This window comes from Bufo gargarizans, chromosome 2, assembly GCF_014858855.1.
Source record: "Bufo gargarizans isolate SCDJY-AF-19 chromosome 2, ASM1485885v1, whole genome shotgun sequence".
NCBI classification, from domain to species: Eukaryota; Metazoa; Chordata; class Amphibia; order Anura; family Bufonidae; genus Bufo; species Bufo gargarizans.
The window spans coordinates 231,290,712-231,317,925 of record NC_058081.1 but is presented as its reverse complement, the minus strand read 5'-3'; the positions used below and the strand labels follow the sequence as shown (position 1 = coordinate 231,317,925).

At 44.1% G+C, this 27,214-nt stretch overlaps 1 protein-coding gene across 1 annotated transcript; it reads right to left on the bottom strand.

Annotated features, from left to right (window-relative positions):
• Positions 1-900: 900 nt before the first annotated feature.
• Positions 901-21,098, bottom strand: TMEM243 (transmembrane protein 243). The gene is made up of 5 exons (XM_044276762.1): positions 20,958-21,098; positions 11,845-12,104; positions 9,176-9,226; positions 4,738-4,842; positions 901-1,184 (listed from the first exon to the last, which is right to left on the bottom strand). The coding sequence occupies exons 2-5, from the start codon at positions 11,947-11,949 to the stop codon at positions 1,062-1,064; spliced, it is 384 nt and encodes a 127-aa protein (XP_044132697.1). The 5' UTR covers positions 11,950-12,104; positions 20,958-21,098; the 3' UTR covers positions 901-1,061.
• Positions 21,099-27,214: the final 6,116 nt, after the last annotated feature.

Genomic DNA, 27,214 nt, shown 5'->3' with positions numbered 1-27,214 from the left:
CCTTTAATGTTTGTGGCTCATTTGCATATCTAATAAACTGGATTTTCAGAAGATAGAAAACAGAGGCACATCTGGAAATAAGGTACTAAGTGCTATTAGGCTATGGCTTTACTTCAATAGCGATTATCCTGGTTAAAGATTTATTTTAATACATCAGTCCTTGGTTCTTCTGTAGGAGAGAAATACAACATTCTTTAGCACATCACTAAAATTACATTTGTGACGTACAGTCAGACTTAATTACTTTTGAGTTATGACTTTTTTCTCAAATAACCTACACAGCAGTTGCATAGGCCAGAGGTGAAGAAATGCATTGAGTTATGAAATTTGCTTCTAACATTGCGACTGTAGTGCATATAGGTTATGGTGCAGCTGAAATTTCCCCCCTTACCATATGGACCTGGGTTTGATGGCTAGTCTTGTTTTACAGTGTTCGGCATTGTTCCCAACCCTCCCACGAGAGGACAACATGTATACAAGAGGGGCATGATTTACATTGTCTTCTACTGTGGCACAAACATTCTGGTCACTTTTGAAGCCTCCATTGGCTTATGGTCACTTTCTTGGCCAGAATCATTGTGCAGCTGGTGTCTAGCTCCAGTCTTGAGCACAATTCCTATAGTTCTCGATGCCTTTTAGTTTAAAAAATAAATAAAAATGTGAACAGACAGGCATGTAAATTATTTATTTAAATCCGCATATTCAAAGTGTCACTTTCTAATATTACAATTTTGGTCTTGTGACAGGACTGACATCTGTTGCATAGTAAAACAAAACTGTATTATATTTAATGAAAATAAAGGATATTTAACATTCTACATTCCTGGTCTTTTCTTAGTTTGTGCTCTTCTGAACTTAAACACAAAGAGCCACCAGTGGCATTTCCCCGATCTGTAAGTGCAACAACGGTTTAAAAAAAAAAAAAAAAAAAAAAAAAGTCTTATGGCAGTAGGTCTCCCTTTTCTAAAAGGGATAGGAAAATGTCTCTTCCAACTTGTGTCTTCTCTGTGGCATTGAAGTAAAACATGCGTCCTACGAATTGGCTGCCTCTTCCCCATGCTTCATTTCCCCACATCATGAAAGTATAGGTTGGCACATATACATAACATGACTATAGAAAATAATATATAATAAATCAGATTCCTGAACTTGGGTTCCAGGTCTCCTTGCCGATACCAAAATATCTGTAAAAAGGGAAAACATTTAGTGTTACAAAACCCAAGCCAAAACTCATGGTTCACATGGAGTATTTTAAGCAAGGAAAAAAATAAATACCTGATACCTAATCTTGATTAATACTAATTTTTTTTTTTTCCTTTTTTGATGTGTTTTGTAACGCAGTTTTGGCGAGAATTTTTATTCCAGGCCATTTTCAATGGGATTCTGGACATGGATTTCATGCAGAAACCACATAAAGAATGAATGGTGTGGTTTCTAAAACCGCATGTGGGGGGGGGGGGGGGGGGGACCCAGTACAGTATGGATTAACATGCAGATTCCCCAAAGCTTTGCATGTTTTTTTGTGTGGAATCTTCCCTCAAAATACTTCATGTGAACCCAACCTTACAAGTAATCTACTGTGCAGAATACAACCCAATTAAAAAGGGGTCGTGCAGTGTCGGGATATTGATGACCTGTCCTCAGTTTAAGTCATCGATATCGGATGGGCAGGGGTCCGACTTCCGGCTGGATCAGCTGGTTGAAGGAGGCCATGGCACTTGTGCAAGCGCTGCATCTTGTTCAAAGTTTTATTTGCATGCCAACTAGCTTGTAGAAGCGGTCCAGTGAATTACCCTACAGTGATGCTACAAGGGAGATAGCATGCAGAGAAGGCAGCGGACACAGGCGCCTCTTCAACCAGCTGATAGGACATCAGACTCCCACCAATTCATGCAGGCGCGTAGCTAAAAGCTCATGGGCCCTAGTGCAAGAGTTCAGCTCGGGGCCCCCTTCCCTCAGTGCTTGTTGGAAAGGGGCAGGGGAGCACGTAGCCTTCCTGCTGCCTGAGGCAAACATTGAAAGGGCACCCCCTCATGCCAAATTCTTCACCTAACCCCTTCCCTCCAGCCAGAGGTGTAAATTGACCAACATGCACGTTCTATAATGCCAGTGTCTTATGTGGCACAAGGGTCTTTGGGCCCCTCAGGCTTGGTAGCGACTGCTACCTCTACACCCCCTATAGCTACACCCCTGAATTCATGATCTTCACTCCCACCAATCTGATATCGGGAGGATAGGTCATCAAAATCCTGACACTACACAATCCCTTTAAGTAATTTTTCAAGTACAGGAGAAGCAGTTTTCAGAAATAATGTAACTTTTGTATTAAAATAAATGGAACCCGTAAGCAAATCATTAGGGCAACTATTGGGGCTTTTGTATGGGTATGGTGGTGGATTTCTGGGGAAAGAAAGATCAGACAGATTTCAACATACCCAATCATTTATTTATTCTCCAGAGAGTCAAGTCACCCATCTGTGCCAACAGATCACCAAAAACTTATTTTCAGTGTTCAATTCAAAAAGTGATACTGATATTATATAAATTACATAAAAAGGGATTTCAAGTTTTTTAATGTTGATGAATATGGCTTACAGTGAATGAAAACCCAAAAGTCAGTATCTCAGAAAATTATAATATTGTGAACAAGTTCACACTCTAATCAGCTACACAACACAATCCGTTTAATAGGCTACACAATCTGCTGACTTGACAGTTGTCCAGAAGACAGTCATTGACACCCTCCACAAGGAGGGGAAGCCACAAAAGGGCATTGCTAAAGGCTGTTCAGTGTGCTATATCCAAGCATAATAATGGAAAGTTGAGTGAATGGAAAAAGTGAGGCACAAAAAGGCGCACAAGCAACAGGGATAACTGCAGCCTTGAAGGGATTGTCAAGAAAAGGCCATTCAAGAATTTGGGGGACATTCACAAAGAGTGGACTACGGCTGGAATCAGTGCTTCTAGAGCCACTACACACAGACGTATCCAGGACCTGGGTTACAACTGTCTCATTCCTTGTGTCAAGCCACTCTTGACCCAGAGATAGACGGGTAAGACGCTTCTGACGTTAAGGAGAAAGAGGACTGGACTTTTGCTCAATGGAACACAGACCTTTTTTCAGATGTAAGTAAATTTTGCATTTTATTTGGAAATAAAGGTACCACGGTCTGGAGGCATAGTGGAGAGGCACACAATCCAAGTTGCTTGAGCTCCAGTGTGAAGTTTCCACAGTCAGTCATGATTTAGAGAGCCATGTCATCTGCTGGTATTGGTCAGTGCAGCCTTCTGCTAGGAAATGTTGGAGCACTTCATGCTTCCCTCTGCTGACAAGCATTATGGAGATGCTGATTTCATTTTCCAGCAGGATTTGGCACCTGCCCACACTGCTAAAAGTACCAATACCTGATTTAATAACCACAGCACCACTGTGCTCGATTGGCCAGCAATCACATCTGACCTAAACCCCATAGAGCAGGGATGGACAACCTGAGGCTCTCCAGATGTTGCAAAACTACAACTCCCAGCATGCCCAGACTGCCAACTGCTATCAGCCTACAGCAGGGCATGGTGGGAATTGTAGTTTTACAACAGCTGGAGAGCCACAGGTTGGCCATGCCTGCCATAGAGAATCTATGCGGTATTGTCAAGAGGAAGATAGACACCAGACCCAACAATGCAGACAAGCTGAAGAACACTATCAAAGCAACCTGGGCCTCCATAACACCTCAGCAGTGCCATAGGCCGATTGCCGCCATGCCATGCTTATATAATATTCAAATATTTAGAGATACTGACTTTTGGGTTTGTTAGCTGTAAGCCATAGTCATCAACATCAAAAGAAATAAACACCTGAAATAGATCACTGTGTGTGTAATTAATCTACACATCTTCTAATTTATTGAGATGCATCTATAGGTGTATGGGGGAGTCAGCCAAGAGCTATCTAACGTGTATGGCCAGCTTTATAACGGAAATAAATAGTGCCAGTGTGAAAGAGGCCTAAAATACACCATTTACCATGTTGCTGCAGGTATCTTTCATCTGTTAGAAGCCCATGAACTGCTACCTCCAGTGCTTTATTAGGGTACTTTCACACTTGCGTTTTTCTTTTCCGGCATAGAGTTCAGTCACAGGGGCTCTATACCTGAAAAGAACTGATCAGTTTTATCCCTATGCATTCTGAATGGAGAGTAATCCGTTCAGTTTGCATCAGGACGTCTTCAGTTCAGTCGTTTTGACTGATCAGGCAAAAAAGAAAACCGCAGCATGCTACGGTTTTCTCTCCGCCGAAAAAAACTGAAGACTTGCCCGAATGCCGGATCCGTCGTTCCGGCATGCGCAGATCGGTAAAAATGTGAAAAAATGTACAAGACGGATCCGTCCTTGCAATGCATTTGTGAGACGGATCCGCATCCGGAACCGTCTCACAAATGCTTTCAGTCAGCGGCAGATCGGGCGGGCAGTTCCGACGACGGAACTGCCTGCCGGATCACACTGCCGCAAGTGTGAAAGTACCCTTAGCTAAAACTCATGGAATGTGTATAAAAGTCTATGGACTTCCCATCTGAGATCTAGGCTAAAAACTAAAATAATACAGCAACCATTCATTTAAGAACTCGGGGGTCCCCACCAAGGTAAAGTAGAGGTTTTAAGACCATAGGTACATGGTTAGGGAGAGAACATGCCAGCTTTGCCAACATGAAACAATTGTATTGTCTAAAGTCCAATACTCACCAGTATGAGACCAGTAATTGAACATAAGAATATGCAAACCGCAAAAAAAACATTCACTGGTTTTGGAGGCGGCTGGGGAAAAACGAAAGCACTGATAAATGTTACCTGTGTGGGAGGAAGAGAGAAAGTATTAGGTCAGGCTCTGACGCTGAAGAGATACTAGGTCAGTCATGACTGTATGTATAGATAATATGCAATACAGAAAATACATAATTATTCATTTCTCCTGCCACTGGAAGCTCTGCAACACCAGCAAGAACTGCTTGGAGAGAAAAAAAATAAAAATAAAATCTGTATACTTTTTTTTGTGGCAAAAAGAGGCCCGTCGAAGAAAGCCACTTCCACAGTCCATGTGTCTCTGTATATGGCAACTATACAGCACCATATTCTCCCTTAGAAGCAACACTTCGTGAAAGAAAGCCTCTGTAATATAGCACGCAATGGAACATGTCCCCCAGGCTTGAACTGGTAAGCTGCCCTACTGGGCAGACTCCCAGGGGTCTGGTCTGTCATGATTAAACAGGAACCGCACTAATACATATCCTGCAGTATCAGTGCAGTCTCAAGGTTACAAGGGCTGAAGGACCTGGTTGTGATGACATCACAGTTCCTTCACTCCTGAGAGTATACAAATTGCGCTGATAAGGGAAGCCCTGCAGCAAAAGGACCTGGCCCGTTACAGGTCCTTCACCCTGAGAGTAAAGAAGAAAAGCACTCTTCATTCATCTCTAAGATCACTGTTCCTGGCAGTCTGCAAGATAGGCAAGTACTGAAATGGGGACAATGTTACTGCTAGTGGGTACGGGAGAATATTGCTGGGAGGTAATTTGTGCTGCACTGTTGAGGAGGTTGGTATCTGATGCTGCTGTGGAGGGATGTGGTGCTAGTGGGAAACTAATAGAAGCATGCTGATGCAGTCAGGATATTTGCCTCAGCATTCTTGGCTGTGTTATAGTTTAAAAATGATGGGAATACATGAGTTTCTAAATGGTATGAAAGGTAAATTTAAAAATGTCTAAATTTGCTATTTATGCATGGGAGACAAAACAGACAGTACACTAGTAATGGTTTCCCTGCATAAAAAGCAACTTCAAAATTATGTAGGCCTACATATTATATATTTCAGTTACTGCCTCTCTCATACTTCTCCTTGGCTACAAATATTCCTCAAAAATGCCAAGGGGAGTATTTTTACTCATCTGGAAAAAATATTGTGCGACCTCCAGATTAGGAATTTCTGTGTTCAACTTTTATTTTCTTCCTTATATTGGGGCATGACCAAGCAAAGCAAAATTCACCACATCATGCATTTTGCACCACTATTTTTACACAATATACAGTTGCAAGAAGAAATATGTGAACCCTTCGGAATGATATGGATTTCTGCACAAATTGAACCCCTAGACTAATGACATCTCCAAGAGTTAATTGGCGTGAGGTGTCAGCCAACTGGAGTCCTATCAATGAGATGAGATTGGAGGTGTTGGTTACAGCTGCCATGCCCTATAAAAAACACACACCAGTTCTGGGTTTGCTTTTCACAAGAAGCATTGCCTGATGTGAATTATGCCTCACACAAAAGAGCTCTCAGAAGACCTACAATTAAGAATTGTTGACTTGCATAAAGATGGAAAGGGTTATAAAAGTATCTCCAAAAGCCTTGCTGTTCATTAGTCCACGGTAAGACAAATTGTCTATAAATGGAGAAAGTTCAGCACTGCCGCTACTCTCTCTAGGAGTGGCCGTCCTGTAAAGATGACTGCAAGAGCACAGCACAGACTGCTCAATGAGGTGAAGAAGAATCCTAGAGTGTCAGCTACAGACCTACAAAAGTCTCTGGCATATGTTAACATCCCTGTTAGCGAACCTACAATATGTAAAACACTAAACAAGAATGGATTTCATGGGAGGATACCACAAAGGAAGACACTGCTGTCCAAAAAAACATTGCTGCACGTTTACAGTTTGCTCAAGAGCACCTGGATGTTCCATAGCAGTACTGGCAAAATATTCTGTGGACAGATGAAGCCAAAGTGGGGTTGTTTGGAAGAAACACACAACACTATGTGTGGAGAAAAAAAAAAGAGGCACAGCACACCAACATCAAAACCTCATCCCAACTGTGCAGTATGGTGGTGGGGGCATCATGGTTTGGGTCTGCTGCATCAGGGCCTGGACAGATTGCTATCATCGAAGGAGAAATGAATTCCCAAGTTTATCAGACATTTTGCAGGAGAACTTAAAGGGAACCAGTCACCGGGATTTTGTGTATAGAGCTGAGGACATGGGTTGCTAGATGGCCGCTAGCACATCCGCAATACCCAGTCCCCATAGCTCTGTGTGCTTTTATTGTGTAAAAAAAACGATTTGATACATATGCAAATTACGCTGAGATGAGTCCTGTCCCTGACTCATCTCAGGGACAGGACTCATCTCAGGTTCATTTGCATATGTATAAAATCGTTTTTTTTTTACACAATAAAAGCACACAGAGCTATGGGGACTGGGTATTGCGGATGTGCTAGCGGCCATCTAGCAACCCATGTCCTCAGCTCTATACACAAAATCCCGGGGACAGGTTCCCTTTAAGGCCATCTGTCCGCCAGCTGAAGCTCAACAGAAGATGGGTGTTGCAACAGGACAACGACCCAAAACATAAGTAAATAAACAACAGAATGGCTTAAACAGAAGAAAATACGCCTTCTGGAGTGGTCCAGTCAGAGTCCTGACCTCAACCTGATTGAGATGCTGTGGCATGACCTCAAGAAAGCGATTCACACCAGACATCCCAAGAATATTGCTGAACTGAAACAGTTCTGTAAAGAGGAATGGTCAAGAATTACTCCTGAACGTTGTGCACGTCTCATCTGCAACTACAGGAAACGTTTGGTTGAAGTTATTGCTGCCAAAGGTGGTTCAACCAGTAAATCCAAGGGTTCACATACTTTTTCCACTAGCACTGTGAATGTTTACATGGTGTGTTCAATAAAAACATGGTAACATTTAATTCTTTGTGTGTTATTAGTTTACACAGACACTGATTGTCTATTGTTGTGACTTAGATGAAGAGCAGATCACATTTAATGACCAATTGGTGCAGAAATCCATATAATTCCAAAGGGTTCACGTATTTTTTCTTGCAACTGTATGTGGGCTGGCAGGGTTTCTGTGCCAGGGCTGCTTTTTAATCCCAGTCTGGCCCTGATGTCACCATTTTTATTTTCACTCAAATCAAAAAGGTACTGTATATGCAGGTAGACTGACCTCATGGATTTCTAGGAGTGCAGGATCATGCTCTGTATAACAAATCCATAACTAGAGACCAAAGGCTAAATATTATTTGAAAAAACTTCTGTCATAGTGACAAGTAAGAAGCTTTGAGTGGACTGGATCCCAAGATCCCTTCCGCCTGTGATCACTGAACACAGGGACAGAAGTGCTCATAGCTAGCATCCATTACATTATAAAGCGAATCGACTGCCTGGAGATGTGCCTCTTAATAAATGTGCATTCTGTGCTGACAGACTATATACCAAGACTGGTACTGATCGATGGGTGTCGCGACTAGTATCACTGGTCTGGGCGGGGCTAAGCTCCATTCAAGTGAATGGAGTTTAGCCCCGCCCAGGCCATTAATACTAGTTGTGACGTCACAGGGCCTGCGGTAAACAGCGAGAAGACCGCGGCGCTGCTGCCTTATCAAACAGCTGATCGGCAGGGGTCCCGGGTGTCGAACCCCCACTGACCAGATACTAATGACCTATCCAGAGGATAGGTCATCGGTATCAAAATCTTAGAAAGCCCCTTTAAAGGGGTTCTGCGCTTTGTTTAAACTGATGCTCTATCCTCTGGATAGATCATAAGCATCTGATTGGTGGAGGTCTGACTCCCGGGACCCCCGCCGATCAGCTGTTTATGAAGGCAGCAGCGCTGCAGCCTTCTCGCTGTTTACCGCAGAAGCTTTCCCCCGCCCAGACCAGTGATACTAGTCGTGACGTCACAGGGCCTGCGGTAAACAGAGAGAAGGCCGCGGCGCTGCTGCCTTCTCAAACAGCTGATCAGCGGGGGTCTCGGGAGTCGGATCTCCACCAATTAGATGCTTATGATCTATCCAGAGGATAGAGCATCAGTTTAAAAAACTGCAGAACCCCTTTAAGTAGTAATAAGTAATGAATAATCTTATGCGACCATGTAATGGATAATGCCATCTATATTAAAGAAAAACCACTTTGCAATATCCCCTCCTCACCGGTTTGAGTATTTACTGTACAATAGTCCTGCCATATTGTGACGTTCTCTGACATTTTCCAAATGCAATAGGTCTGCTAGCTGCAGAGGTTTTTGGTGGATCCTGTGGTTACTGCTTACATGAGTATTACATAAGACACTAATCATACAGTTACCCACAAACAGAACTACAATGTGCTGACACACTTACCAGGACCAGCAGAGACGTTAACCCACCAACAATGAGGTTGATGATTCTATCCTGAAAGTAGAACACATGATAATTCCTTGGGGTCAAAACAGATTTACAACAGAATGAAAACCGCTATAGGCTGCTGACCGGTCTACAGACTGACCTCTAGGCGACTGGGGCCACACTGCAATCTGCTCTAAACCTCTGCCCCTTCATTCCCAACATCAGTGTGGGGGTCAAGCCAGTCATAGAGGTATCATTTATGTCATGAGAATAACCCTCTAACCCAGCCTCCATGATTGATACTTTATTGAAACCAATTTTTGGAAAGCTGGATGACAGTCGATATTGCTACCACGATAGCTTTCACCCAGTCTAAATCATTTTGGGTGTATGAACAGATTTGCAGGCTTGGCTTGGCCCGGGAGCCTCTTGTGATCAGTGCGGTCAGATGCACAAGGTCATGAAAAGTGCTCAGCTAGACGAGAAAGGGTCAAGGTTGAGTCAGACACGGGATGCAAGATCCGCAACAAGTGTCAGCAAAATAATTTCACGATTATTGCCCAATCTTCTATTTTCTACATAGGAAAAGCTCTAATTGATATTAAAAGTGGAATTTAAAGCGACACGGCAAACAAAACAATCATCTTACTAAAGATTTCACAATAACATAAGGGCTCTTATGACAAGACCTTGTCTAACCTTAAAAGCAAGGATACGTCAGTGAAGCCACTCAGACCTGCAAGATTCATTTGCTTAAATTTACTCTGTTGGCTACAGTTAAAGAGGACCTTTCGCTAGTTTAAAAACTAAAAACTAACTATATCAGTGGGCAGAGCGGCGCCCAGGGGTCCCCCTGCACTTACTAGTATGTCTGGGCGCTGCTCCGTTCGCCCGGTATAGGCTCCCAGGCTATGAGCTGTGCGGTGCGATTGGCCAGCGCTGCAGCAAGGGACAACCCTAATACAAAAACTCTGCCCAGTACAACAGAGGGAGCTGCAGACACCGGAGCCTATACCGGGCAAACGGAGCAGCGCCCAGACATACTAGTAAGTGCAGGGGGACCCCTGGGCGCCGCTCTGCCCACTGATAGTTAGTTTTTAAACTAGTGAAAGGTCCTCTTTAATAAGAGAAGAACTCCTCTTTTAGGCTACATGCACACGACCATATGCGTTTTGCAGTCCGCGAATTGCAGAGCCATCCGTTTTGTTTTTTGCGGATCTATTTTAACAAAGCCTGAAACAGACAAGAATAGGACATGTTCTATTTTTTGGGCGGAGCTACAGAACGGACATACTGATGTTTACAGCACACAGTGTGCTGTCTGCATTTTTTGGTGACCCATTGAAATGAAAAGATCCGCATCCTATCCACAAAAAAAAAAAAAAAAAAAAACGGGGACTGACACGGAAACAAAATACGTTTGTGTGCATCTAGACTTAGGTTAAGTGGTTTTTTGCCTTGTAAGAAACACCATGAATTTCACTGACTGGATTCACATATGCTGCAGTTTTTCATGCATTTATTCACCCCTGGGGGCTTTTTGGGGAGACCCCCTACCCCAGCGTATTGGCCAGAACTGTGGTGGAACCATACTTATCTGATCCCCACCACTGGGTTCTGGCTCCTCGGGCCCCCAGGTCCCAATGCAGCTCTCAGGCCACGTGGCAGCTTCAGCCAATGACTGGTTGCGGCAGTGACGTATCCCTCATGCATCACACGATCCAGTGACATGATGTATGGGGGACACATCTGTAGATGCCAGATGGCCTACATTAAACCATATGTTGAGAGCTGTATCGAGGCCAAGGGGGAGAAGGAACAAGAACCCAAGAGTTGGGATCAGGTACTTAGGATTCCCTCCACAGGTCTGACTATGTTGGAGGGGGTGGGGGGGGTCTTCCCAAAAGAAAACCGCTTTAAGAAAACAAAAAATAAAGCAGGAGCGGTTATAATGGATGGAATAGCAGGCTTTTTTAAAAGGGTTGAACCCGGACATATCCCCATCTTCACCCCTCCGGCCCCCCTGACGTGACATGAGCATTTCACGCTGCGATGCGATCCTTTGCCATCAGAGCCAGTGACGTCACCGGGAACCCTGCGCCTAGCAGTGTAATAATATAAACAAACAGCCCTTGCACTGCACCATACAGCGTAGGGCAAGGGTGAGCATCGGAGAAAATATTTTGGATTACTCTAGGACACATATTGATAACTTCTATAGGATTAGCCGTCAGGCCATCACTGTGACTAAATTAGAGTATCACACATTAAACTAATAAGTGCAATACTTTTCTGTGGGCATTTCTATATAGGTCTATCAAAAGAACAAAAGAGTAGTCACTGTTATCCCAAATTCTTTATCTACTATTATACTAACAGATATTTAATGGCATAATACTGACAAAATGAAAAATAAAATAACCAAAAATTCTAAAATAAGTTTTGTTTTCTATGGACAGCGAGTTCAATAAAATGCCCTATTCTGATGCAAGTGTCCATTTGAAGAAATCTGCACGTCCAACCACAGGTCCCTCTTTCAGAAAGCCATATATTTTGTGCTAAGAAAAGAATATGGTATAAAACATACAGAAAACTACTGACACCAGAGCTGAAAATCACCTTACTCATATGTAGTGTCTTATAGACGCTCACGATACCAGACTTCTATGGTGATAAGTACCTACCCTTGCAGAGGTTTCCCCAAACAATGGTCTGTTGTCCAGGCCTCCGGTTCCATAGGTCCTGGTGGTGTAGTCCTCCATTATAAACGGAGTATGTTCTTCAGTCATTAACTTAGTGTTTCTGTGTATTACAGGATACACCTTGCACCTTCAGAACACGGTACAGAAAGAGGCTTGCTCATGAAGTCTGCCCGTAGGAAGCACCAAAGTTTTACTACTTGTGTAAGAATAATGCTTGGAATGTTCACTTCATGGTGACTGGTCTGAAGAAACAGAAAGAACATTGAAAAGTCAAGCGCTGAGGTGAAGAGCTATGTAAGAATGTCCTAGTTATGAAAGGTGTGGACCTACAAGCAAATGTGTGATCAGTGCTCGCTCTACCGTGATACTGGTGTGGTAACAAGAGATCCATAAGTGACCTGCCGATGTTACCAGCTACGTACACAGCATTTCTCTATAAAATAAGACAAATCACCAGTGAAAACAAAATCCTAGATTTGTCTACTCCCTAGGCAGGCAGAAGATCTGGATCTCCTGATCATGTTGCCTTAAGGGCTCATGCACATGACTTTTAGTGCTTTGAGGTCTATAAATCGCTTATCCTGGCCATGTACATGCTGCCACTTTTTTTTTTATTTTTTACTTCTATCGAAATGTCCTATCCTTGTCTGCAAAACAGCCAAGAATAGGACACGTTCCAATTTTTTGCGGGGTCGTGGAGATGAATAAGTGCGGATCGAATAAAGACCAAACATACAGTCGTGTGCATGAGCCTTAGAGGAGTTTTCCAGCTCTTTTTTCTTTTAGTTTCCACCCCTGTCTGCGGTACCTGTGGAAAAACCCCATACTCACCAGCTTTCTGGTCCCCATCCTATCAACTTCCAGGGGGTGACCAATGACTGGCCACAGCAATAATGTGCCCCCAAGCAGAAAAGTGACCCCATGGCCTCGGAAGTTGACCACAAGGTCAGTGAAGAAAGCCCCAGGAGCTGGAGCAGGGAGCACGCCAGTTTGGATTTGTCCACAGGAACCACAGTTTTTTATTTTTTATTTAAATAAATAAAAACTAGGAAACTTGCAGGAGATGAGATTTCTCAGGACTGCCAGTCTGAGGAATTTTCTGTGGCTCCTGAAACCCACACTGCGAAGAGTACAAAAGGTTAAAGGGCAACTGTCATGTTTTCATCAAAAAATCTATTTTAGCATATGTGACTGCTGCAGCAGCAGGGTTTCCCGCAATGCACCCTGAACGCATCCGGCCCTCACCCGAGACGCCCATGTGAAGGGGGCCATAGGGCTTATGCACATGAACATATTTTTTTTTCCCCGTTCCTGTTCTGTTTTTCTTTTTGCAGCCTGTATGCAGAACCATTCACTCCACACAAAAAAAAATTTTAAAAAAATGACTCCGTGTTCATTCAATTCCCATATCTCCGCTATTCTGCAAAAAAGACAGAACATTTCCTATTCTTATCTGTTTTGCGGACAAGGACGGGCATTGTTACAATGGATCCAGAAAAAAAAAAAAAAAAAAAAAAGGATGCAATACAGAGGTCACACGGACATCATCCACATTTTTTGCGGATCTGTGTTTTTCGGACCAGAAAATACATACGGTCGTGTGCATGAGACCTTAGGCATCCATTTTTCAATTGGGAACGGCCAAACCCCAACAGTGCTCTCAATATATATTTTACACCCCCACAGTGCCCAAAAAATAGAAATAAAAATACTCACCTTATCCACTTAAAGGCGAGGGAACACTCGCTCCCAGTGTCAGATCTGGTGCAGAGCAAGTGTTCCTACACATTCAAGTGGATGAGAGATAGACACACACTGTATATATTTTTTTTGCCCCCTGCACTCCTGTCTAAATGGCCATTAAGAGTCCTATTTTTTGGATCACCACTATTAACCAGCTGTTAAAACACGGCAATGTGAATAGCCCCATAGACTTCCATTGGTTCTAAAATACAGCCTTGTGAGGGTTGTTTTTTCTGTTCATGTGAATGAAGCCTAAGGGTGCTCTCGTACAGTTTAGGGGGTCATTTACTATACTGAAATACGCTACTGCGCAGTCTAGTATCTCTGAACATGAGCGCGCTGCTGTCAGCGCACTCTTCTTCCCTCAGCAGCACAGGGAAGAAGGAAGCAGTCTCTCCCTCCCCCCTGTGCTGCCACCAATGGGGAGAGAGGGGCGGGCACACTGCGCCACCAATGATACGACTTTTCATGAGTCCGGACTTTAAGCAGCAGGCTACATAGAGCGGCGCCCAGAGATGTCCCAGCACTTACTATTATTCCTGGGCGCCGCTCCATTCGCCCGCTGTGCGCCTGCGCCCCATTACCGTCTCCTGCAGTCCTGCTCCGTATGCTAATTACTATCGGAGCAATAGGGGAGGAGACAGCAGCTTCTCTAGTGGGCGTTCCTTCTCCCTGGCTGTAGCGCTGTCCAATTGCAGCGCAGGGAGAAGGAACGCCCACTAGAGAAGCTGCTGTCTCCTCCCCTATTGCTCCGATAGTAATTAGCATATAGAGCAGGAGAGGAGACAGTAAGGCCCCATGCACACGGCCGTGTTTCACAGCCGTGTGCGGGCCGTGGAACCGCGGCCTGGATCCCTCCTGAGAGCAGGAGCGCACGGCGTCACTGGTTGCTATGACGCCCTGCACTCCCTGCTGCCGGCACAGTACAGTAATACACTGGTATAGATCATACCAGTGTATTACTGTATTGCGGCGGCAGCAGGGAGCGCACGGCGTCATAGCAACCCATGACGCCGTGCGCTCCTGCTCTCAGGAGGGATCCAGGCCGCGGTTCCACGGCCCGCACACGGCTGTGAACAACGGCCGTGTGCATGGGGCCTAAGGCTAGGTCTACACGACGACATTAGTCGCGCAACATTTTGTTGCAACAATGTCGCGCGACAATTTTTATAATGGCAATCTATGGTGTCGCACTGCAACATGCGACATGCTGTGACTGCGACGCAACAGTCGCAGAAAATCCATTCAAGATGGATTTTTCTGCGACTGTCGCGTCGCAGTCACATGTCGCAGTGCGACACCATAGACTGCCATTCTAAAAATTGTCGCGCGACATTGGTGCAACAAAATGTTGCGCGACAAGTGTCGTAGTGTAGAACTAGCTGGGACGTAAGTAATAGTAAGTGCTGGGACATGTTTGGGCGCCGCTCTATGTAGCCTGGTGCGGCACCTGAGGGGTTAACTGCCGCTGATCTGCTGCCAGCACCCGCTCCTGTATTGAGCCCCCCAGTATTATAATCATTGGTGGCAGTGGCCACAGGGTCCCCTCCCCTTCTCCTCATTGGTGGCACCAAAATATTAAATATAAATCACCCCCTTTCCCAATTTTACATATAAAATATAAAAACAAACATCGCCACGTCCGAAAAGTCCAAACTATTAAAATATAAAAAAATCTGCACGATTCACCATTTTTTAAAATGCGGAATGCACGTGGCTTTTTAGTTAAATTTTTTTGCGTGGTATCGAATATCGCAATACTTTTTTATGGTATCGAAACCGAATAAATTTTGGTATCGCAACAACTCTAATTTCACGGCAGGTGTAAAATTGTGGGTGCGGAGCGGGAGAGTACGGGCTGGCAGGTCCGTCTGACTTACCATTTTCTACGCCTGTTTCAGGCGTAGAAACTGATCTAAATGTAAGATCAGTAGCTGGCTTACATTTAGAAGGAAACGCCAAAGTTATGTAGAGGCCAGTGCCTCTTCATAACTCCAGTGGATCCACCACCAGCGCAGGATCTTTATTAACCACTTCAGCCCCGCTAGGTGAAACCCCCTTCATGACCAGAGCACTTTTTACACTTCGGCACTACACTACTTTCACCGTTTATCGCTCGGTCATGCAACTTACCACCCAAATGAATTTTACCTCCTTTTCTTCTCACTAATAGAGCTTTCATTTGGTGGTATTTCATTGCTGCTGGCATTTTAACTTTTTTTGTTATTAATCAAAATGTAACGATTTTTTTGCAAAAAAAATGACATTTTTCACTTTCAGCTGTAAAATTTTGCAAAAAAAAACGACATCCATATATACATTTTTCGCCAAATTTATTGTTCTACATGTCTTTGATAAAAAAATGTTGGCAAAAAAAAAATGGTTTGGGTAAAAGTTATAGCATTTACAAACTATGGTACAAAAATGTCAATTTCCGCTTTTTGAAACAGCTCTGACTTTCTGAGCACCTGTCATGTTTCCTGAGGTTCTACAATGCCCAGACAGTAGAAACACCCCACAAATGACCCCATTTCGGAAAGTAGACACCCTAAGGTATTCGCTGATGGGCATAGTGAGTTCATAGAACTTTTTATTTTTTGTCACAAGTTAGCGGAAAATGATGATGATTTTTTTTATTTATTTTTTTCTTACAAAGTCTCATATTCCACTAACTTGCGACAAAAAATAAAAAATTCTAGGAACTCACCATGCCCCTCACAGAATACCTTGGGGTGTCTTCTTTCCAAAATGGGGTCACTTGTGGGGTAGTTATACTGCCCTGGCAATTTAGGGGCCCAAATGTGTGAGAAGAACTTTGCAATCAAAATGTGTAAAAAATGACCGGTGAAATCCGAAAGGTGCACTTTGGAATATGCGCCCCTTTGCCCACCTTGGCATCAAAAAAGTGTGACACATCTGGTATCGCCGTACTCAGGAGAAGTTGGGGAATGTGTTTTGGGGTGTCATTTTACATATACCCATGCTGGGTGAGAAAAATATCTTGGTCAAATGCCAACTTTGTATAAAAAAAAAAATGGGAAAAGTTGTCTTTTGCCAAGATATTTCTCTCATCCAGCATGGGTATATGTAAAATGACACCCCAAAACACATTCCCCAACTTCTCCTGAGTACGGCGATACCAGATGTGTCACACTTTTTTGATGCCAAGGTGGGCAAAGGGGCACATATTCCAAAGTGCACCTTTCGGATTTCACCGGTCATTTTTTACACATTTTGATTGCAAAGTTCTTCTCACACATATGGGCCCCTAAATTGCCAGGGCAGTATAACTACGCCACAAGTGACCCCATTTTGGAAAGAAGACACCCCAAGGTATTCCGTGAGGGGCATGGCCAGTTCCTAGAATTTTTATTTTTGTCACAAGTTAGCGGAAAATGATGATTTTTTTTTTTTTCTCTTTTTTCCTTACAAAGTCTCATATTCCACTAACTTGCGACAAAAAATAAAAAATTCTAGGAACTCGCCATGCCCCTCACGGAATACCTTGGGGTGTCTTCTTTCCAAAATGGGGTCACTTGTGGCGTAGTTATACTGCCCTGGCAATTTAGGGGCCCATATGTGTGAGAAGTACTTTGCAATCAAAATCTGTAAAAAATGACCGGTGAAATCCGAAAGGTGCACTTTGGAATATGTGCCCCTTTGTCCCACCTTGGCATCAAAAAAGTGTGACACATCTGGTATCGCCGTACTCAGGAGAAGTTGGGGGAATGTGTTTTGGGCTGTCATTTTACATATACCCATGCTGGGTGAGAGAAATATCTTGGCAAAAGACAACTTTTCCCATTTTTTTATACAAAGTTGGCATTTGACCAAGATATTTTTCTCACCCAGCATGGGTATATGTAAAATGACACCCCAAAACACATTCCCCAACTTCTCCTGAGTACGGCGATACCACATGTGTGACACTTTTTTGCAGCCTAGATGCGCAAAGGGGCCCAAATTCCTTTTAGGAGGGCATTTTTAGACATTTGGATCCCAGACTTCTTCTCACACTTTCGGGCCCCTAAAAAGCCAGGGCAGTATAAATACCCCACATGTGACCCCACTTTGGAAAGAAGACACCCCAAGGTATTCAATGAGGGGCATGGCGAGTTCCTAGAATTTTTTATTTTTTTTGCATAAGTTAGCGGATATTGATTTTTTTTTGTTTTTTTTCTCACAAAGTCTCACTTTCCGCTAACTTAGGACACAATATTTCAATCTTTCATGGACTCAATATGCCCCTCACGGAATACCTTGGGGTGTCTTCTTTCCGAAATGGGGTCACATGTGGGGTATTTATACTGCCCTGGCTTTTTAGGGGCCCTAAAGCGTGAGAAGAAGTCTGGAATATAAATGTCTAAAAATGTTTACGCATTTGGATTCCGTGAGGGGTATGGTGCGTCCATGTGAGATTTTATTTTTTGACACAAGTTAGTGGAATATGAGACTTTGTAAGAAAAAACAAAAACAAACAAAAAATTTCCGCTAACTTGTGCCAAAAAAATGTCTGAATGGAGCCTTACCAGGGGGGGAGTGATCAATGACAGGGGGGTGATCACCCATATAGACTCCCTGATCACCCCCCTGTCATTGATCACCCCCCCTGTAAGGCTCCATTCAGACATCCGCATGATTTTTTACGGATCCATGGATACATGGATCGGATCCACAGAACGCATGCGGACGTCTGAATGGAGCCTTACAGGGGGGTTATCAATGACAGGGGGTGATCAGGGTAATCAGGGTGATCACCCCCCTGTCACTGATCACCCCCCCTGTAAGGCTCCATTCAGACATCCGCATGATTTTTTACGGATCCACGGATACATGGATCGGATCCACAGAACGCATGCGGACGTCTGAATGGAGCCTTACAGGGGGGTTATCAATGACAGGGGGTGATCAGGGTAATCAGGGTGATCACCCCCCTGTCACTGATCACCCCCCCTGTAAGGCTCCATTCAGACATCCGCATGATTTTTTACGGATCCATGGATACATGGATCGGATCCACAGAACGCATGCGGACGTCTGAATGGAGCCTTACAGGGGGGTGATCAATGACAGGGGGTGATCAGGGAGTGTATATGGGTGATCACCCGCCTGTCATTGATCACCCCCCCTGTAAGGCTCCATTCAGACGTCCGCATGATTTTTACGGATCCATGGATCGGATCCGTAAAAATCATGCGGACGTCTGAATGGAGCCTTACAGGGGGGTGATCAATGACAGGGGGTGATCAGGGAGTGTATATGGGTGATCACCCGCCTGTCATTGATCACCCCCCTGTAAGGCTCCATTCAGACGTCCGCATGATTTTTACGGATCCATGGATAGGATCCGTAAAAATCATGCGGACGTCTGAACGGAGCCTGACAGGGCGGTGATCAATGACAGGGGGGTGATCAGGGAGTTTATATGGGGTGATCATGGGTGATCAGGGGTTTATAAGGGGTTAATAAGTGACGGGGGGGGGGGGGGTGTAGTGTAGTGTGGTGTTTGGTGGGACTGTACTGACCTACCTGAGTCCTCTGGTGGTCGATCCTAACAAAAGGGACCACCAGAGGACCAGGTAGGAGGTATATTAGACGCCGTTATGAAAACAGCGTCTAATATACCTGTTAGGGGTTAAAAAATTCGGATCTCCAGCCTGCCAGCGAGCGATCGCCGCTGGCAGGCTGGAGATCCACTCGCTTACCTTCCGTTCCTGTGAGCGCGCGTTCACAGGAAATCTCGCGTCTCGCGAGAAGACGCGTATATGCGTCCAGGAGGAGTAAAGCAACCACCTCCCGGACGCATATACGCGTACAGCAGTCGGGAGGTGGTTAAGACCGGCATCTAAAATGCTTAATACTGTAAATGTGCCCCTTAGTGTTTGATGAGTGATTTCCATCAATAGAGTGGCGCCTCCAAAGAGATCAGGTATAATGGAAGGGTTTGCTCCTGCATCTGGCTTTGGCTCACATTCCCTGACCAAACACTGACTGTGTGAATGAGGCCAGACACAGATGAGCGAGTTCAGTGCGAGAAACTTGCTGCGTGTGGCAGGATCGCAGGGCATTACACAGACAGCATGCTGTCAGTGTAATTCAATAGATTCCAGGTCTGGCAGGGACACGCAGCAGCAGGAGAGTTCAGCGAGCTTCTCGCACTGAGCTCGCTGGTGTGGGTCCGGCCTCCACCTGATCAGAGATTGTCCCGGCACTGGCTGCCACTTTCTTACCCCATGCAGCAAATGGGAAGTGGGAGCAGTTCTTACCATCCGAGGCGGGAGAGATTTGGGAACGTTATCCCAACCTATCCATTTCTGTACGTGGTCAGGTATAAATACGTTATGGATGGAAATGCTTTTACGTCATTACATTAGGCTGGTCAATCAAGGCGTCATAGTGGTGTGACAGTGTGGAGAACATAGGAGGTCTTCTTCATTTCATAGATGTGTAGCCCTCCGGAGCGGTGTAATACGGCAAGCAGCACAAACCAGGTCTATTTACGTGAGGCGGCAGCGCACTTCTAGGGGAGACATACATCTGAGGGGGCATGCATATTTTAATATACGTGCAGCCCAACGTAAATGCATGAACACTCTTCAGGTGCTCCATGTGGTATGGATCCCAAATATACGCCCATAGGCATGAGCCTTCAGCTGCGCTCATAAATACGGCTTTAAAGGGAACCAGTTATCAACTTTATGCTGACCTCACTGAAGGCAGCATAAATTAGTGACAGAAATGCTGGTCTCAGCGGTGTGTCACTCATGAGCTAAAAGTCAGCGGTTGCCGAGAACCAGCATTATAACCATTACAGCTCAGGCCTGGAAAAGAGTCACGGCCACCTGAGAGGAGTCATGCACTCTCGCCCATCTGCTGATGATTGGCAGTTCTCTCCTAGAGAGAAAGGAGAAAACTAGGTAGAGGCCTGTCAGTCATCAGCAGGTGGCAGGGAGAGCAGGAATTCATGAATAACCAGGACTCTTCTCAGGTGGCCATGACTCTTCTCCAGGCCTAATCTGCAATGATTGTGAGGTTGGTTCTCAGCAACCACTTACTTGTAACTTTTAAATGACAGACCGCTGACCTGTCTCTACTTTATGTTACCGTTAGTATGGGCAGCATAAAGGTGATGACAGGTTCCCTTTAAGGCACACTCACAAAAAACATGGGCTATGAAGCACGTGAATGCTTTAACCACTTCACTGCCAGACAGGCCCAGAGCAAGCACACATCTACACACCTCATTATCTAGAAATGCCCGGAATGGGAGACCCTAATATAGGTAGGTAGTCCCCTGGGCACTATACAGATTACATGCCCCTAAGTCACAGTACGGTCACTTCATACGTTACCTTTAGCATCCCGACGGGAAGTACTGTGCCTCCAGGAGACGTCAGCCCCAACTTCAGCACATAGTTACCCGGACAACCATGACCAGAACAGCGTTCCGAGAGCCGCTCTGGGCTGGATGCGTCTACGCGTGCGCATTTGCGTCTCTCTCCTCCTATTGGCTGTAAGTCTATGTCTGGCGAACGTAAGGACACGCCCCCTCGCTTGCGTCACTTGCCGGCTGCCGGAGCGTCTGTTTGTTTATGTTTAGCAGAGCTGCCACGTTATTGGCCGGGATGAGGGGGCGCCTCTGACAGCTGATCGTTCATTGGCTGCTGAGCCCAGTAATGTGCTGGTATTGGGTCATCACAGCACGTGATCATAATCAGTCGGTTTGTGATCATCGAAATCTGGTGTGAACATGGTCAGAGAGAGTCTAGCGTTTCCACTGAGATTGTGAGTTTAGAGGGCGGAGGACGAGTTATTTTCCTCACCACTAGTACTACATGTTCAGTGTAGGTATAATACACGGAATGCTGGCATATAGCCACACGTATGGGCTTTATGGAGTATGGCATAGTCCACTGCTACTGTGAAGAAAGATAGGTCAGTCACCATTTCTCCTCAATGCTTAACCCCTTAAAGGGGTTTTCCAAGATTTTTTTTTTTTTACTGATGTCCTATCCTGGCTAGGTCATCGATATCTGATCGGAGGGGTCCGACACCCGGGACCCCAACGATCAGCTGTTTGAGAAGGCACAGGCGCTCCTGTATCCGATCAGATACTGATGACCTGTCCAGGGGATCGGTCAACAGGAAAAAAAGAGCCTTTGATTTTTCCACCCCACATTTCAATAGCCATAACTTTTTTATTTTTCTGTTCACATAGCCATATGAGGGCTTATTATGCGGGACAAGATGCATTTTTTTTATGGCACCATTTAATTTACCGTATCTTGTATTGTAAAATGGGGAAAAAAATTATTTGGCGTTAAATTGAAAAAAAAAACAAGAAAACAAATGTGGCAAGGACAGCGATACCAAATTTGTATAGTTTTTACAGTATTTAGTTTCTTTACTAAGTTTTTTTATATTTCGGTCTACAGAGCTGTACAAGAGCTTGCTTTTTGTGGGACGTTCACCGCTCAGGGAATTTTTCAAAATACTTTAATAGTTCAGACGCGGCGATATCTGATATGTTTTTTTACTTTTAACTTAATAACTTTCAGCCTCCTTAGGGCTCATGCACTCGACCGTATGGCTTTTTCCGTTTTTTGTTTCAGTAGTGTTTCCGGTTCTTTTCCGTTTTTCCGCATGGCGTATACAGTAATTACATAGAAAATATTGGGCTGGGCATAAAATTTCCAGTAGATGGTTAAGCAAAAACGGAACGGATACGGAAGACATACGGAGTACATTCAGTATGTGTTCAGTTTTTTTTGCGGACCCATTGACTTGAATGGAGCCACGGAACGTGATTTGCGGGCAATAATAGGACATGTTCTTTTTTTTAACGGAAATGGAATGCACCCGGAGACACTTCAGTGTTTTTTGCTGACCCATGGAAATGAATGGTTCAGTATAAGTAACGCTTATGCGATTCTGACGTGCTGAATGCTGAGCTGTGCCTCGTGTACAGCTTAGAAGGCAGGTTACCATGGCAGGCCTGAGAACCTTCACATCCCTCTGCCTCGATCGCTAATGAACGTGGCATCTGAGGGGTTAAATGAGCGGTTTTGGCGTTATCTCTGATCCTGGTCATTGCGGATCAGTGTCTTCTGTATTATACAGTTGGCACCCACTGCGTTTGGAGTGGGCTCAGCTCCTTAGCATTATGCGTTAAGGGAAAATTTTTGGGGGGAAAATGAGGCACTTACTTGAGCGCCACTTCAAGGCAACTACTCGAGAAAAATGGATTCATGAATGAAGAGCTTATTACATAAGAAAATGCGTTTTCTTAGTGCAACATGGCTGAATGCAGATGAGGGAACCCCCAACAATCGACCACTACCACCAGGGGGAAGCTGGCAGCCAGAGGTGGACACGTATGTACGGCCTGTACAGCCAGGGGCGTAGGTGCATAGGTTCAGCTTGGGCCCCTCCCATAGATTTCAGTTGCATCGCTGGCAGCGTTCCCTCCGAGGATTTGTAGCTAGTCAGCTGTGCATTTTGGGACCTGGGCACCAGAATACAGAACTGCATGAGATAAATATTAACATAATGCACCCTATTAGCTATAAGGCATCCAGGTCTACAGGCCCACATAGCATCCAGCAAATAGCAGTACATGGCACACAGGTCTAGAACAGTGAAGGTTATGGTCTTTATACCTGGTAGTCTAGGGTAATGTCAATATTCCTGGTGGTCTAGTAAAGAGGTTTTCCCAGAGTTTCTAAATGATGGTCTATTCTCTGGTATAGGTCATCAGATCAGTGGGGGTCCGACACCAGGGACCGCCACGATCAGCTGTTTGAGAAGGCACCGGCGCTCACAGTAGCATCGCTGCCTTCTCACAGCTTTGCCTAGGCCAAGTGAAGTTATGTTCATCGGAATGGGGCTGAGCGCCATACCAAGCACAACTGCTATACAATGTTTTGGTGAGCTGAGAGAAGACTGCGGCGCCTTCTCAAACCTGTCTATAAAAGCCCAATATATGGATAAAAAAACCTCTGTGGCTACATTGGAGACTTTCCAGGTTGAACACAACACACATACAGTGGGATGCGAAAGTTTGGGCAACCTTGTTAATCGTCATGGTTTTCCTGTATAAATCAGTAGGTTGTTACGATAAAAAATGTCAGTTAAATATATCATATAGGAGACACACACAGTGATATTTGAGAAGTGAAATAAAGTTTATTGGATTTACAGAAAGTGTGCTACAATTGTTTAAAGAAAATTAGGCAGGTGCATAAATTTGGGCACTGTTGTCATTTTATTGGTTCCAAAACCTTTAGAACTAATTATTGGAACTCAAATTGGCTTGGTAAGCTCAGTGACCCCTGACCTACATACTCAGGTGAATCCAATTATAAGAAAGAGTATTTACAGGGGTCAACTGTAAGTTTCCGTCCTCTTTTAATTTTCTCTGAAGAGTAGCAACATGGGGGTCTACAAAAACAACTCTCAAATGACCTGAAGACAAAGATTGTTCACCATCATGGTTTAGGGGAAGGATACAGAAAGCTGTCTCAGAGATTTCAGCTGTCTGTTTCCATAGTTAGGAACATATTGAGGAAATGGAAGACCACAGGCTCAGTTCAAGTTAAGGCTTGAAGTGGCAGACCAAGAAAAATCTCAGATAGACAGAAGCGACGAATGGTGAGAACAGTCAGAGCCAACCCACAGACCAGCACCAAAGACCTACAACATCATCTTGCTGCAGATGGAGTCACTGTGCATCGTTCAACCATTTGGCGCACTTTACACAAGGAGATGCTGTATGCGAGAGTGATGCAGAGGAAGCCTTTTCTCCACCCACAGCATAAAATGTGCCACTTGAGGTGGGCTAAAGCACATTTGGACAAGCCAGCTTCATTTTGGAATAAGGTGCTGTGGACTGATGAAACTAAAATTGAGTTATTTGGCCATAACAAGGGGTGTTATGCATGGAGGAAAAAGAACACTGCATTCCAAGACAAAACACCTGCTACCTACAGTAAAATATGGTGGTGGCTCCATCATGCTGTGGGGCTGTGTGGCCAGTGCAGGGACTGGGAATCTTGTCAAAGTTGAGGGACGCATGGATTCCACTCAGTATCAGCAGATTCTGGAGACCAATGTCCAGGAATCAGTGACAAAGCTGAAGCTGCGCCGGGGCTTGATCTTTCAACAAGACAACGACCCTAAACACTGCTCAAAATCCACTAAGGCATTTATGCAGAGGAACCAGTACAACGTTCTGGAATGGCCATCTCAGTCCCCAGACCTGAATATAATTGAAAATCTGTGGTGTGACTTAAAGAGAGCTGTCCATGCTCGGAAGCCATCAAACCTGAATGAACTAAAGATGTTTTGTAAAGAGGAATGGTCCAAAATACCTTCAACCAGAATCCAGACTCTCATTTGAACCTAAAGGAAGCGTTTAGAGGCTGTGATTTCTGCAAAAGGAGGATCTACTAAATATTGATTTCATTTCTTTTTTGTGGTGCCCAAATTTATGCACCTGCCTAATTTTGTTTAAACAATTATAGCACACTTTCTGTAAATCCAATAAACTTCATTTCACTTCTCAAATATCACTGTGTGTGTCTCCTATATGATATAGTTAGCTGACATTTTTTATCGTAACAACCAACGATTTATACAGGAAAATCATGACGATTAACAAGGTTGCCCAAACTTTCACATCCCACTGTAATTCCTCTGGACTGTCTCATTATAGATAACATTGGAAAGCCATACAAGAAAACGTCTCTATGCAGCCCCAGCCTGAAGTCTGCCATACACGAGGCAATGATCAGCTGAATTGTCCGTGGGACTGTTCATACCACCAGCAGTATGCCAGACGCCCTGGTCTTTGGGCACAATGGCAGATAATTGGCCAATCATGCCATAGACATGCACTTCCAGCCTAACCGTGGTCAAGGTATTCCTGCTTGGCCAATCACATTTCAGTAAACAAAAATCACGAATGATTGCGCAAATTTTCTATATGATGGCTGCCCGAAATGGCAAAAATTACCCATTTCAGTCAACTTTAATATTTATTGTGTATGGCTGGCGTTAAGGGGCATTCTCCTGGTCCCCTGGCCCTGAGACCAGAAGTTCTTGTAGCTCTTTATTCATTGACACAGAAGCTTTCTCTCCTCTGTGTTGAGATGTCATCTAATCAGGTTACCAAAAGTGTTCGGCTCTGTTACACACAGTGTCTAATCCTCACCCCTTTGTTCCTTTCCCTTAAACTACTCACCGGTAAGCAATCCGGTAAAAATTTTTCTTCTCTGGTCCCTTAAAAAGGTCCATGATGTAAACTGTAGTAAAGGTAGTTTTCTTACCAGTGGCTGTGTTTGTGAGTTATCCAGCCGATTCTAGTCCTCAGCTGTGTTATGTGACCAACTCTATGCCTCAATGTCTAGGAATGAGCTGAGAAACTGACTTTTGGCAAGCCAACAAAGGAAGCAATATGGACAATTACAATACATTAGTAAGTGCCTTGTATTAACTTTCTCTAAATAATAAATGCCATTTACTGATGTTAGACAACCCCTTTAAAGTAAAAAAAAAATTGTGACACATTGTACTTCATGTTAGTGGTAAATATGAGTCGATGTCTTACCCTTATTTCTAAAAAAAAAATTATAATTCAAAATTTACAGAAAATTTGGAAAAAAATTCTAAAAACAGATAGTGATACCTCATAAAATAGTTCCATTCACCATATGTTTACATTGTGTTGGCATCATGTTGTAAATGTAATTTTATTTTTTAGGAAATTAAAAAGGTTGAAAATTTTTGAAGCAATCGTTATGCAAAGAGGTATCTCCCAAGAAAGAGAGCCATCTTACCAGCACCACCTATAGGAAGTGGCTCCCTATGAGTCAAAATATGGTTTTCCAATATGCTCTGGGATTTGACAAGGGAATATAGCTAGGCCAGATATCTATCCGTAGACAGCTGTTTTGGGGTGCTTGCCCCTCATCAACATGGAGTAGGATTCTGGCTGGCTCAGTGTGATGCATTGGAAGCAGCTTAGTCAGGTTACTGAATCTCCATAACGAGACCAGTGCTGTATGGAGACTTACAGAAAGAACTCCATGGTACACCCCTCAAATTATTTAAATCTGATGTTTTAAAACTCTGTTAACCCTTTAGGTGTTTCACAAAATTAAAGAAAAACAGGTGAAATTTAAAAATGTAACTTTTTTGGCAGATTTTCCTTTTTATAACATCTTTCCTGTAACACAGCAAGGATTAACAGAAAAACCTCAATATCTTTTTACCCTGATTCTGCAGTTTACAGAAACACCCCATATGTGGTCATAAAGTGCTGTATGAGCACACCACAGGGCTCAAAGAGGAAGGAGCACCATATGTTTTTTTTGGTGGGCAGAATATGCTGGAATGGTTTTTCGGTTCCGCGTCACATTTGAAGAGACGCTAAGGTACCCCTAGTGTGAGAACCCCAAATAGTGACTCCAATTTAGAAACTACACCCAAGGAATTTATCAAGGCATTTCACAGAATTTAGAAAAGCTTGGCTGTGAAAATGAAAAATGTCATTTCTGAGGAGAGGTAATCAATATAGGAGAATTGAAGAACCCCTTTAAAGATTAGCTGG

Bases quoted from the DNA above. Each gene is read 5' to 3' on its own strand.
- TMEM243 (XM_044276762.1), bottom strand. From the start codon at position 11,949: ATGACTGAAGAACATACTCCGTTTATAATGGAGGACTACACCACCAGG. The intron at 4,843-9,175 runs GTAAGTGTGTCA...CCTCCCACACAG, and splicing joins TAACGTCTCTGCTGGTCCTG to GTAACATTTATCAGTGCTTT. The intron at 1,185-4,737 runs GTGAGTATTGGA...CCCTTTTTACAG, and splicing joins CAATTACTGGTCTCATACTG to ATATTTTGGTATCGGCAAGG.